At 43.1% G+C, this 14143-nt stretch overlaps 2 protein-coding genes across 2 annotated transcripts in view; one reads left to right on the top strand and one right to left on the bottom strand.

Annotated features, from left to right (window-relative positions):
• The window catches only part of LOC146342210 (uncharacterized), a 41161-nt gene extending 31740 nt beyond the window's left edge, over nucleotides 1-9421 (top strand). Inside the window, exons 13-14 of the mRNA XM_084807780.1 lie at nucleotides 4278-4358; nucleotides 4889-9421. Of these exons, the coding sequence (XP_084663906.1) occupies nucleotides 4278-4358; nucleotides 4889-7166 (2359 nt within the window). The 3' untranslated portion in view covers nucleotides 7167-9421. The remainder of the gene's footprint in view (nucleotides 1-4277; nucleotides 4359-4888) is intronic.
• An 83-nt stretch (nucleotides 9422-9504) lies between these two features.
• The window catches only part of ITGAL (integrin subunit alpha L), a 104757-nt gene continuing 100118 nt past the window's right edge, over nucleotides 9505-14143 (bottom strand). The window contains exons 28-30 of the mRNA XM_084805888.1: nucleotides 13998-14093; nucleotides 11768-11875; nucleotides 9505-10132 (exon numbers count right to left, since the gene is read on the bottom strand). Coding sequence (XP_084662014.1) covers nucleotides 9950-10132; nucleotides 11768-11875; nucleotides 13998-14093 — 387 coding nt within the window. The 3' untranslated portion in view covers nucleotides 9505-9949. The remainder of the gene's footprint in view (nucleotides 10133-11767; nucleotides 11876-13997; nucleotides 14094-14143) is intronic.

Raw genomic sequence — 14143 nt, 5'->3', positions numbered from 1 at the left:
TTTTAGGGGTGGGGCGAGCTCCCATGTATACCTGAGCCCCGGCACTTCTGTACTTAAAAGTGAAACACAGGATCCAGAAAAGTACCAAATACTTCAGAAATAATTATCATTGAAAACAAGGGCGTTATCGCATAAGGTGTGGGATACACGTACAAACGTGAGTTGGAATAAGGTGTGCTGTGATTACAAGCGCTGGGAGATAAAAGGAAAAAAACCCAAAATCCTATCCCTTTCCTTCATAGAGGGTGAGCCTGAGGTAAAATCGCCTGTTTAAAAGAGTCAGTCAACGGTCCCGGGCAGGGCAGAGTAGCGAGAACTTGTGAGTAGGCGGGAAAACTAATCAAGCGCGTGAGCCGCAATGACTATTTATAGAGCTGCCCGAGAAGGGGGCGGAGTCGCGCGTTGCAGCCGTTAGACAGGCGAAGCGAGTCGCGGGACCTTCGGGTAGCTCGTGAAGGTGCAAGAAGCAGCTCCTCAATTCTTACTCGTTCCTGCTCAGATTTTTTTTGGTTCTCATCTAAAGCATAAAAGTGAGCCGAGATGTGGAGTGGGGAAAGAGGCGACAAGCAAATAAATTCCACAGTACAGCATCCCCTTAACGGCGGTGGTGCTGAATGCTAGCATTCAAGGTGTTGCACAACAATCTGAAAAACAAATAACAAAAAATAGACCACTCATAAATAGTTATATAAGCTTCAGAGTGCAAAGAAGGGTATGGTTCGAGATATTAAAAGATTGTGGGGACATAAAAACACAGTAAAATCCAACAGATTAAAATGGCTAGGTAAACAAAAAGGGTTTGCCTGGTGCATGGAGGACATAACACAGAGATAGTTACAAGCTCTTTAGTTCAGTCATAGGACAACTCACTACCACTACCCCCGAACCCCACATGGAATTATCCATACAGAATTATATTACTGTTGGTAGCTATCTTAGATTTTGGTAACTGGTAATGTCTTGAGCCCATTCTGGGGTGATTTGTTTACTACGACCTATGAAGTAATGCAGCTAACATTGCAGAATTTCAAAAGGCTGGTGACCAAATTGTTTCAATACTTAGTTTAAGAGGCATCCCTTATTTTGAAAGATTGTCCCTTGTTCCAGAACACTGCAGCCCCATATGGCATTGTAAACATTGCTTACATCTGTAAATTGTGAAACAAAAAAATACTAGTTTGAAGGGGGGCTTATTTTTTAAAAATTGCCAGGAAGTGCTTTAATTGTTAAACAGACATGGCCAAATAAGTAGTTTTGAATGGTGAGCAGAACTGAGGAAAATTTTCTGCTGATGTTCAATATGTCGACTCAGTGATGGTGTGCCCATATCTCGCTTTGCTACCAGATTTTTTTTTTTTTAAAACCCACCATAATGAAACCCAACACCATCTATTCTTATGTTTCATAAAATATAAGGAGACAATATTACCATGTCTGCAACTTGGGTATTAGCTGTGAATCTTGATATTGTGTGTTAATTGCTGTGAAGGACCAGGATCATGTAAACCTTTTCTGATGCTGAACTTAACAGCCAGATCTTCTGGGATAGAGTGAATATGCAGTTGTGTCTATGTGATTAACTTGCCGAACTTCGTGGAAATACATTTGGAGATACTATATGAAAAGAGGGAGTCATGTGTACAGATTTGTGTTGAAATTAGTTTTACATCTCACTGACAGGAATGAAATCAAATTAGAAATGCAACACACTGCTGCTGGTCCCTTTATGGAACTAGTTACTGATGGATCATCTCACACTGTGTGCAAAACAGAGACAGTACCTTTAATGACCACAACAGTGGAAATCCCACCTCAAAATCCACCATTTCCATGAAGCCTTTGGCACAAGTCCATAGTCCCCATACCCCATTGTATCAAAGGCTGTAATCCTAAACACATATATTAGGATAGGGCTGGGGAACTTTTTTCCTGTTGAGGTCCATATTATCTCAAATGAAACCTGATGGTGACCATATTCCAGCCATGGGCAAATCCAGAGCCCAAAGTGGGCAGAGTTACTGATGTGACTTATTTTTGTTCAGTACACAGTTGGGGGCTGGGGGGTTAGAAAGACATTTGCATCCTGGCATTTTCCTTCCCCAACTTGTGCAATGTTCCCTCCATCAGCTTTGTAGCTGGGGAACAGAGCAAATGTTATATTGTATGCTTCATGGGGCAGGGACCTGCCCTCTTATTCTATGTAAATGTGCATCATGCACATTGATGACATCATATGAGTAATTAAATTAATTGGGATGCTTTCTGTTCTGTCCCTTAATTCAGAAGAATTTGTAACCATGGTCAGAGGAGAGAAATAAAGGCAAAGGCATTTTCTGTCCACAGTACCAAAAGCAAGGATATTTGACCATACTATTTCATTACATTACAATTTTTTTTAAAACCACACACAAGCAAACCATAACTTTTCTTGTAAATGAGAAACTGACTTTGGGTTGAAGAGATGGACAGAGTTGACATTTGCTGTATAATGGCTGGACCAGGAAAGTATAGTGATATTAGGTAATAACCCCATGAGGGCTCAGCGGTGGGAATTGTCATGCACTCACACTTTCTAGCCTAGCTGTATTTGGGTCAGTTGTCCTCCCTCATAGTTTGACACTTCTTCTTACACTAGTAAGTAATATTGCCAAGTAATATTGCCAGTAATATTGAATTGTTTATTTCCACATGTAATGAAAGGAATCTAGGTTGACCGTGCAAAAATGAGCAATTGCTTAACATATTTGGGGAGCAATAATTAGATATACTAGAATAAAATTTCATAAACAAAAATAACTTCATAAACATCTCTGTGAAATAAAGAACAGGCATTAAAATTTATTGTTTCCGCAGTGCATTGGAATAAGGATGTTTCTGTAAACGAGGGTCGTGTAACAGCTCTAACTTGGGGAAGTGACTGAGTTAAAACCGTAGAGCTTTAACAGTTGCTGCTGCCTAGAAAGGACTCAGAAGGAAGTACAGTTGTAGAAGGGGCTTAATCATGAAGGGACCTTCCTGTTGCAAGCCGATCTCCATAGCTAGACACCTGGCAGCATCCTCATGCCCACTCTTTAATGAAAACAAAGCCAGCAGGGAACACATACGGGAGACAACGCCAAATAACAAGGTTTGACGTGGCTGCAGTAGCTGCATCTCATTGGGCAGTATAAGGAGCAGTCGAAGGGGAAGGGGCTGTGAAGGGGGTGGGAGTCAAAACAGCATAGGAGTCAAGAAATTGTCTTGGTGACAGGAATGTAAGAATTGGGCTGGGGGAAGCAAAGGAGACACGCTCCTCTCCCAGCCCAGGGGTCCATAGCAGCTGTATTTATATTGTGCAAAATATCCTTAGTTAGAGGAATGTTTCTGAAACGAGAGGTCAATTGTGGTGGGTGGTTTGGATTTTTTTTTAAAATCTGTTATGTGGAGCTCCATGGAGCTTGGGGGTGACTGCTCAATCAGGCTCTGTAGAGATGTGGTTATATATGGGGTAAAAGTCTTATCTTTAGTAGTCTGGTTTTGTGGGAAATATCTATTCTATATGATGTGTAGGGAGCTTGTGAGTGTTATGGAACTATGTGGAACATGTGTGTGTGTGGCAGGGTGGCTCTCTTTTATGGGTCTCTATAGAGCACTGGAATATGGTTATTATTATGAGTGTTATAGGTCTTCAGATGTTAGACATGTACATGCCTTCACCCTACACAAATCTGTTTCTTTCCCCACAATCAGGATCCCTTAGTACTAACCCTGCTGTGACTTCCTGTATGGAAAGTGGGAAAGAAGCATGTGTCCTGAATCTTCAAGACTCCAGTGAAGGAGAGACACTAAGAGGTGAGGAATGTCAAACTCATATAGCATAATGGTTAAGAGACTGAGCTGTGAATCAGGAAGCCTCTTGTTTCAAATCTCAGCACTGCCACAGCCTTACAATATGAGCTTGGGTTAGCCACCATCTCTTAACAGTTTTATTTAGACATCTAAAAGTGAAAGAATAGAGGACAGATTCCCAGTTCTACCAGAAAGGAACCTAGATGTAAAACTTGATTTTGGATTGTTCAAATAAGAGTTCTGTCTCCTCTCCTTCTTCAAATCCCAGGAGGTTGCCCTGTTCTAGTTTCCTTGATCCATAATCAAAATAACTCAGTCATTCCTATTCCTTATCTTTTGTTTGAGGCTTCAAAGATGTCATCAAATCCCTCTGAATTTGTGGAGATTCTTGATAATATATATTGAATACTTAGATCTGTTTAACCTTTTTACTAAATTGTGTGATGCAGGAAACAAGTTTTGCTATCTGCCTTTCTCCCATCACTACCAAGTGTGGGACTGGTGTTGAGCAAGAACAAGACTAAAATGAGGTAGGTGTTCAGTTGAGAAGTGGTAAACTATGATTCCTCCTAGCCTTAGAACACATTAAGTAGCTGAAGAAAGTGAGAGCCTACATTGAAGTTCTTTGTACAGCTGACTAGCTTATACAAATCACTTTTGAAAGCTGAACTCTAGCCCAAAGGTCTTCCAGACAGAGAACTCTTAGTGCCACCAATCAAAAGACATTGTGCAGCTATTCTGTCTTTTCCTCCTGGATGGATTTTTTATGGAAAGAAAAAAAAGACTGAAGTAGTGGGAAAATGTGGGAGGATTACAAGCTGAAGATGTCATCTGGACTCCCTCCCCCTTAAAATTATGTAAATGAGGCAGGATGATTATATTTAAAAAGCTGCATCTGGAAGCACCCTAAATCTTACAGAGATGCCTGTAGGTGTAATTGGATAATAACATTTTAGTTTTAACAGAGTCTTAGATTTTAATGAGATATAACAGAGCCTATTGCCATTCTCTTTTTATGCTTAATTTTACCTATTATTCTATCATTTTCTTTTAATGATAGATCTGTGGGCAAATTAACTTTTGACATCCATAGTAACCTCCATGACTGGCACAATCTTGCAAGGTTTTGTGGCAGTTTGAAGCAGGAAGAAATCTGGTTCAAGGAACAGTTCCCATTGAATTTGTCAATATTTATTTTAAAATCTATAGTCTGCCTTCCCAAAGCTCAAAGCACCGTGCAGTATAAAGTTCTAAGTTCAGTTGGCAATAATGAGGTAAAAATCTGTGGTGTAATTGTTCTGACAGAGGGCATTGAGATGATAAATGAAAACGAGGAAGCAGAACCACAGAGCATACAAAAAGAAGACAAGGAGATTCACAGAGGGGCGAAAATGCAGCAAGACGTCTCTCCAGAGAAGGGAGTCATGGAAGAAGGTCACCAAGTAGAAACCACTCAGTGTGAAGCCAGTAATGGTGAATCTGTCGCTTCTGTGGAACAGGAATGTACGGATAATCTTTCTGATAATGACAAGGTGCCCAAAGCCACCATCTGCCCTGACTGTGGGAAAAGCTTTAGTAACAGCTCTCACCTAGTCCGGCATCGTCGTGTCCATACAGGTGAGAAACCATACAAGTGCCCCCACTGTGACAAGAGCTACCGCCAAGACTCCCACCTAGTTCAGCATATGCGCTCCCACACAGGTGAGAAGCCATACCGCTGTACTCACTGTGGCAAGGGCTTCTCACAGAGCTCCAATCTCATCATCCACCAGCGGACACACACAGGCGAACGCCCCTTCACATGCCCAGAATGTGGACGGAGCTTCAGCCACAGTTCTGATCTCATTCAGCACAAGCGGATCCATACAGGTGAGAAGCCCTATGTCTGCTCCATCTGTGGAAAATGCTTCTCGCAGAGCTCCAAGGTCACCCAGCACAAGCGCTTCCACTCTGGGGAACGACCATTTTCTTGCGGGGAATGCACCAAGACGTTCCGTCTCCGTGCCGACCTGGTCCGCCACCTTCGTGCTCACACTGGTGAGCGGCCCTTTGGCTGCCCAGAGTGTGGGAAGCACTTTGCCGAGAGCTCCCATCTTATCCGACACCAGAGGATCCACATGAGCGAGCGGCCCTTCCGCTGTCCAGACTGTGGGAAAGGGTTCAACCAGAGTTCCAACCTCCAGCAGCACCAGCGCGTGCATCGAGGCCAGAAACCCTTCAAATGCGATGAGTGTGGGAAAGGTTTTGGTGTAAGCTCAGCACTTTTGCAACATCAGCGCACGCACACAGGTGAACGGCCCTACTGCTGCAGCCAGTGTGGGAAGAGTTTCAGCGTCAGCTCCACCTATCATATACACCAGCGTATCCACGCTGGCCAAAAGCCTTACTCGTGTGCAGATTGCGGGAAAGGATTTGTGCGCAGTTCTGCTCTCCTTCAGCACCAAGCCACCCACACGGGTGAAAAGCCCTTCCGATGCCCTTACTGCGGAAGAGGCTTTGGACAGAAGTCAGCACTTTCCCAGCATCGGCGAGCCCATGTGAGAAGAGGAGACACATTGGCTTTGGTGGAAGGGTGGGAAGCTGCTGGGATGGAAGGTGTTGGGGACCAGGGGGTAGGAGGAGGAGTGGACAGCATGTGGCAAGGCAATGGAATAGGGATTATGGAACAGGAGTGGCAGGGGGATGGGGATGAGAGCATGAGGCGGGAATGGGAGGATGATGGAGATGAGTCTACAAGGACAGAGTGGCAGGATGATGCCGATGAGCACGTGGGGCAGCGATTGCGGGCAGATGGCAGGGAGAGCATGAGACAAGACTGGAAGGGTAGTGTGGATGAAACAGTGAGGACAGAGTGGCAGGACGATGAGGACGAGAGCACAGAGCAGGTCTCACAGGACGATTGTACTGAGAGCATGAGGCTGGAGTGCCAGGATGATGATGATGATGATGATGATGAAGATGAGAGGGTGGAGGCAGCTTTGCAGGGTGATGGGGATGACAGCATGAGGCTGGAGTGTCAAGATGATGATGAAAGTGCAGGGGAGGATTTGCAGGATGATGGGGATCAAAACATGAGGGGAAAGTGTCTGGATGAGAATGTGGAGCAAGACTGGCAGGATGATCGCGAGGAGAGCATAAGGGAGGAGCGGGGGGACGTTGTAGATGAGAGTTTAAGGCAGAAGAAACTAACTGTGGAACAGGAGTGGCAGGACAGTGAAGACGATAGCGAGAGAGAAAGTTGGCTGGGAGATGGGGAGGATAGCTTCGAGGGAGAGGAGGGAAACAGTGGGAGACCAGATTGCCAGGATGAAGACGAGGAGCTTGTGGAATTAAAGTGATTAGCCGGGATGTATTGGGAGAGAGAATGGGAATGGGATGCGTGGGGAGTGCATATTATTGCCAAGCGCAGCAAGCCATCAGCTCAAGACGTAATGGACAAAAATAGCTGAACTGTACCTTGATGCAAAGTGGTCTCGTTCTTCTGCAGCAAATATAGACGTATTTATGTTTGTGGGAGGTGCTGTTGGGGCTGCTCTCCACTTGAAAGTGTTCCTCACCCCCAACACCTGCATGCCTGTTCTAGGTAGCACCAAGTGGCTCTCATGGTCAAGCTGAATAATGATCCAGCGCCCTGTGTTGTCCCAAGTCTTGTGCCATTTGCTGATCAGACGAATTCCAAATTGGGTGATTTTATTCAGTCAATTTTTAAATTTTACCCTACGTACGTACATGGTGTACCACACTCCCCACCCTGAACCATGTTTTATTAAAAACCTATGAAGCTCCTCTCCTGAGGTAGGTGCCTTTTCATAAAGAGGTGGGTGCCTTTTCTTATTGAGTGAGCAATTTTTGCTGCACTCCTGGAACTGATTTGGTAGCAAGGGTACCTCACCTCAGTCTGAAAGCTTTGAAATCATTGGCTAAAAAGGTGCTTTGTGAGCAAAAAACCATTAACATTGGTTTATTTTTATGGTTATTATTTAGGAGCCCAGAGGAATCTGGGGACATATGTAAGACTCCAGTATTTAACTAGAACAGCTTTTAAAACTTTTACTGCATGCTCTGAACCCTTAACCCCTACTCCTGTCTAGTTATTTTTGTAATATTCTGATTTCCTGTTCTTACCCATGTCTCCGTCTTATGAACTAATAAATGCTCTTTTTGATTCTACTCAAGTGCAGCGAATTCATTAACTTTGGAGCCAGGGTTATAACTTTGCTAAACATTTTTTCAAATAAATTTCAAGATATGTTGTTGCATATTGCTTGCGTATTTTGAACAGTTATTTCTGGGCATTATTTGCAAGCAGAATGAGTTACAAATGCCTGCTTAATCTAGACAGCTGATCAAATCTCTGTGGCCTGAATCCAGAGAACCATATGGGCTGTGTGCATGCCTGAAGGGGGCTTGGACTTGTGTTTAATAGAGAGCCAAATGGCAAGCCTCTTTTGAAACTCTGAACAGAGTTTCATTAGCAGATTGAGATATGCATGGGAGTCAGCTGTTCAAAGAGAAAAAGTAAGTTCCACAGGGCATTCCCAAAACCTTGGGAGTACTGAAAGTACCTCTTTGATCCTGGCCAATAATTTCCATTCATTATGATTAAAATGACCTATCACAATCATATATTCTGACCCACTTTCTGTGAAGCTATCTACTAGTTGAAAGTCATCTTCCCACACTGCCTTTTCCTATATAGATATTCTTAAAGGCAGTTACATTGTGGCAAGCATGATTACATTATTAAAGCATTTTTGTTTCTAGAAGGCACTTTGTGTATATTGTGATATAGTAAGTAATGGTAATATCTTAAGGAGGAAATATAAATAAAACCGAAACCCAACAAATCTTCAAAGAATGAATACTGAAAAAGTGCATAACTTACTGTAACATTTTTAATTTAAACATATTATATTAGTCAAATCTGGTCAATTTGAAGTGCAAAATTAATCTATTTAAAAACCCAGACAATCACAGAGGTTGAAAGGTAGAAATGCCACATAAACAGCACCCATTTTCTTTTAAGCTGAATCCTGGCTCTCTAAAAAAAACGTTGTTTCTAAAAGAGAAGAGGGGGAAACCAAAGTTGATCTGCATAATTCCCATTTCAAAATCTCTGTTAAAGGCTTGGAAAGGCTTGATGTGCTCTCTGTCTCTGATATGCAATTTGAAGATGAAACGGGGGAAGTATCCTCTGTGGCAGGGATGGAGTTGAGGACCACAGCCCCATGTGGGAAGTGGTTGAGAGCCGCATCCTGCCAATCCTGCAAAAGGAGACATCCCTTTTATCTTCTTTTTCTCTCCCCTATTTCATCCTTATCTCTACTGTTCATTCTCTCTCTCCCTCTCTCTCACACACACAGCCTCCATGCACAGCAATCCCAATGCAGCCAAGCAGCAGCACAGAAACAGTGATCTTATATCAGGATCGTGAGGGGAGGGAGTTAAAGCCTCCCTCACACCCCCTGCAGCAATCCTGATGAAGATCGCTGGTTCCTGCTGCTATTAACAGCATGGAAACAGACACCATGACTGCACTGGGATCACTAGGAAGGGTGATTTTAAAGTCTCTTCCACCCCTGGCATCTTTTTCCCCTTCTGATAGTTGATCCAAAGAGAAAAGTGGGCAGGCCTCCCTGAGACAAAGAGTAGCATCTGACAGCCACATGTGGCCCGTGGGCCCTCTTCTAGATAAGAAACCACACACACACACACACACACACACATATATATATATATATATATATATACACACACACACACACACACATATACACACACAAACAGTTTGCCTGTCATTTTCATCAAGGGGATAGCAAGGACATATAAGCATGCTATTCCATAAGAATTCAATTCCTACTTCCAACCGTTTGTTTCTGGTCACCTCATGTGCTCTTGCCATCTGCTGCCCCCATATACACAGATGATAGGTATCATTCCAAGGAAAACCAGTGGAAACACCAGAAATAAACACAAAGTCCCATTGTCCACAACAGATGTGCGAATGGCAAGAGAGTGATTGAAAGTCCTCAATGCTAGCCTCAGAAAAGGTTCTTTCCTGCACACCAAAGATTTAGGCAAAGTATCTCAACTACAATTTGTGGGGAGGAAATTGATCTGGTCATTGAGGCTCAGTTTCTCCATCCATTATAAAGCATTTGGCTTCTTTCTCTTTATCACCCTCCACATTGCCTTCTGATTTGGCTTCTTTCCCTGTATTATTGCCTAGGTTGTCTTCTGGTTGTAATGCATTTTCCTCTGGAAAGTCCATTTTCTCCTTGTAATTACGTTTAAAGAATCCACACTGTAGATAAAAGGGACGGGAAACTATTAGCAGCAGGAATAAGATGCTCAATTTGTATGTGAGAGACCCCACTTCATATCCCAATTCAAAACTTTTGGAATGTCCTTGGGCAACATATTGCTTCTCACAGCCTAACCCAGCGGTCTTCAACTTCGGGACCCCCAGTTGATCCAGATTAAATTTTGTTACTGTAAATGTCTGTCTTCCTCCCTCTCTTTTTCCTTTTCTCTCCTTATAAAATATCTTGCATAAACACAAAAGAAAAGAAGATGGCGGTGATGCCATTGGGTGTGACCCACCGAAGGCCTAACCCAGCCTTTCCCGACCTGGTGCCCTCCAGGTGTGTTGCACTCCCATCAGCCCCAGCCAACATGGAGGGCACCAGTCTGGGGAAGACTGGCCTAACCGAGCCCGATGGATTGTTGTAAAACACTTTGTGCACTGTAAAAGTGATCATTATAGGAACAATCCGGCCCATGTTAAGCATACTTAAATCCAACTGACTCCAATGAGAGAGTTAAGCACTCTCTGCCATTCATATCTGTGGGACCTGAAAGGGCTTAACTTTGACTGGATTAAGCAGATTATTGTAAAATAAAGAGCAGGTGGCTGTTCAATAGCCTTGGTCCAGACAGTCTCTTCAAACTGAAGTGAATGGAACCAGTGCCCCCCACCTTCAGAGCAGAAGGGCGGGAAGGCCACTTCCATATATTGCCTTGTCATTCTCATCTGAGTGAGAACATTCTGCAGGATTAATAGAGCCCTGGAGTTTGCAACAAATAAATCCATGTTCTGTAAAAAGGCAAACCATGTCCTTGGAGCAGGAAGACCCCAGCTATGATATCAAAATATATCATGCCAAATTATTTGACAGAACACCAGACGATACAATTTAATTTATTCTTCCACTGATTGGAGATGGGGGGCAGGCAGTCATAGTGAAAACATTTACAGATTTTTATCCTGTCATTCCTGTAATATAGCTCAGAATAAAAATCTAAATACAACAAAAAAGGCACATAAAGTATAAACATCAATGGAGTCTACATGAAGTAACCTAATAAAACTATTCCCAAAATATTACAAAATAAATGTTAAAGCCTGCCTGAAGAGATAAACCGTTTTTTAATGAGTAGCAGAATCCTTGCCATCCTCCAAGTCACAAATGGGGAACATCCCCATGAATAGTGGTGGCCAGGTCCTAATGCTTGGCATGCTAGTCCTACTGCCAGTATTAAACAAGAATTCTGTACAATTTATCAAATTCTACAGCAGCCAAAGTTGATTTAAGAATTTCTCGTGCAGAATCTTCTGAAGTTTGAAACAGAGGGAACTTCCATTGAGTATTAATACAGCTAAATTTGGCGAAGGGCTGAAGCTTAGTGGCAGAGCACATGCTCTGCAGGCAAAAGCCCCAGGTTCAATCCCCGGCATCTCCAGATATGGCTGGAAAAGACTCCCATCTGAAACGCTGGAGAGCCATTGCCAGTCAGATAAGTAAACTAAATGGACCAATGTTCTGACACAGTAAAAGGCTCTTTCCTATGAACTGAAAAAATAATTTTTGGATATTAACTGTGGTAACTTTAAACTACTACTAAGAAGTTGAGCTTCCCAAATTACATCCAATCTTACCTTATAAAGCCCTACGATGATGAGAATTAGCAAGAGCAAGCCTCCTATGCCACTGCCTATTATAACAGGCAGATAATCCATCACATAAACCTTCTCCACCTCAGTGACCTGGGGGTGGGGGGAAGAATCACAGAGAGATTACTAATCATATTGGATAAAGTCTGAGATGGGCAGCCTGGATCTGACGGACCCAATTCAGCAAGGAAAAGGTATTTAGATTTCACTCAAGGTTTGCATACCAGCCGAATGCTGTATTTTCTCCAACCAAAGCCTCTCTTATATAGTAGCTTCTTTCAAATAAACATGCTCAGAATATACCAGATGTGTTTGTTGCTTCTAAAGTAGAAGCCCAATTATCAGATAATCAAGAACAAGGCAGGTAAAGTGAAATGTCTAGACAGAGTGAAGGTGAAATAAAATTTAACATGCTTTCTGAGAAGCCAACTAGTGATCATTGTATACCCACAGTCATTTCAAAGTAGTAATGTGTATGGTACCGAAGTAAGTTGTGGACAGTGAGAGGAGGAAAAGATGCAGCTTAGAATGCACGATCTGTCTAATAGAAATGACGCTATGCTGCTCAAAATGCACAGCTCATAGATTAGATACTGTTTAACACTCTCCAGACATCCTTTTGTTCATAAAATTAGAGAGCAAGCAACCCAGGGACCATAGGATTGTTCGGAACTTCCTTCCAAGGTCAAAGACCGCGCTCCAACCTCGGAAGGTGGAGTCAGAGATACAACCCTCCTCCACTCCCCCTTGCAGCTGGTGCAGAAAGAACCGCGTCGGCTGCCCTCAGAGGTCGGAAAACCGACTTTGGAGGAGGAGAAAAGGGGGCATTCCAGTGGGTGGAGGGGAGGAAACCAAAAAGGCCAGGATACGATTTGTCCTGAGCCTCCTTCCCTCCCCCTCTGAAGTATCCTTGCTAGATGGGCTGAAAAGCCCATCTAGTGAAATCTGCAGGGCGGGAAGATGGGGAGGTGAAGATCACCTCTGCTGCTCCTCCTGCCCTGCACTGGATAACTGGACACCTCCAAGTTCAGGAGCTTCCAATCACCAAGGGTGCAATCAATAGGATTGCACCCTTATTTTGGCTAAACAATGGTAAAAGGATGGGATTTGCCCACTTTTACTTAGAGCAGTGGTGCGAAATGTGTGGCCTTCTAGATGTTGTTGGGTTGCAGCTCTCATAAGCCCTAGCCAGCATAGCCAATGGTAAGGGATGATGGGAGTTGCAGTCCACTCTGGAGGGCCACATGTTCCCCATCCCTGCCTTAGAGTGACTGAAAAATCTGATCATTATCATTTGTGAGAATATTCCTGGTGTACTTCCAGATAAGGCTTTTATCATGCCATCACCCTGCCTCATTCATAGAATCTTACAGGGGGTTCAGATGATGGTGGCTTCCACTTGTAGCCCTTCCATGTTTTCCCACCGCTGCTTCTGTCTTTTCTCTTACTGCAAAAAATCCATTAAGGAAGACAGAAAAGCTGCACAATTCCTTCTTAGTGGTAGCACTAGGAACCGTCTATCTGGAAGCACCACAGGTTAATTTAGAATGAAAAAGAATAATTAAATGGGGATTAAATATTTCTCACAGAAACATACACAAAGAGAAAATGAGCAAGAGGGTTAATGCTGAAATAATCTAGCAGGTACGGGGAATGATCTTATGAACAATCCCATAAAGTAGTGGTTCTCAAATGTGTGTGTATCATTTGAAATCGCTGGGGGTCTCAGCTGGGGGTTCAACAAATCAAAGCACATAATTAATATTTTAATAACATTTTCCCCTTCAGCGATGACTTCATCATCAAAAACAGTGTCGTATTACTAAAAACACAGGTGGCAGACCAGACCCCAACTGATACATTTTTAGGGGTGGGGGGATAGTAAACTTCCCCAGAGCTGTATTATAAAAATCATGGACCCTATGCCAGGGTCTTGTTTGCCTGTTTGATAATCCAGCTCTGGTCAAAACAGAACTGATCTCTGTTGTCAGAAAAATTAAATCAAATGCAGAATCAAGTACAGTTATTCCTGATTGCTCTGCAACCTTTACAGAGACCACCTTAATGGACCTCACAGAGCACAGACTGAGAACCCCTGCCATAAAGTAAATGGTTTGGATGGAGAATATTTTGTTGAAAGGAATTAATGCTGCAAACAGTATGGGTAAATGTTCAGTAAAGGAGGAAAGGAAATAATCCCAGAAGCATCCAGTACCTGAAATTGGGCAAATTCAGAACTGTGGACATTTATGAATCTTTTGGTGTTAAACGTTAACCACAAGGCTGTGCAAAACTTGGATCGAAAGGAGTGCTAAAAGGATAGAGAAAGGAACAATAAGCTCTACATCATATTGAGCAACA

This window comes from Heloderma suspectum, chromosome 6, assembly GCF_057233095.1.
Source record: "Heloderma suspectum isolate Gila_16-S chromosome 6, 16-S_ref, whole genome shotgun sequence".
Taxonomy (NCBI): Eukaryota; Metazoa; Chordata; class Lepidosauria; order Squamata; family Helodermatidae; genus Heloderma; species Heloderma suspectum.
Note: the sequence above shows the minus strand (reverse complement) of the source record. Positions and strands in the feature narration are given on the sequence as shown.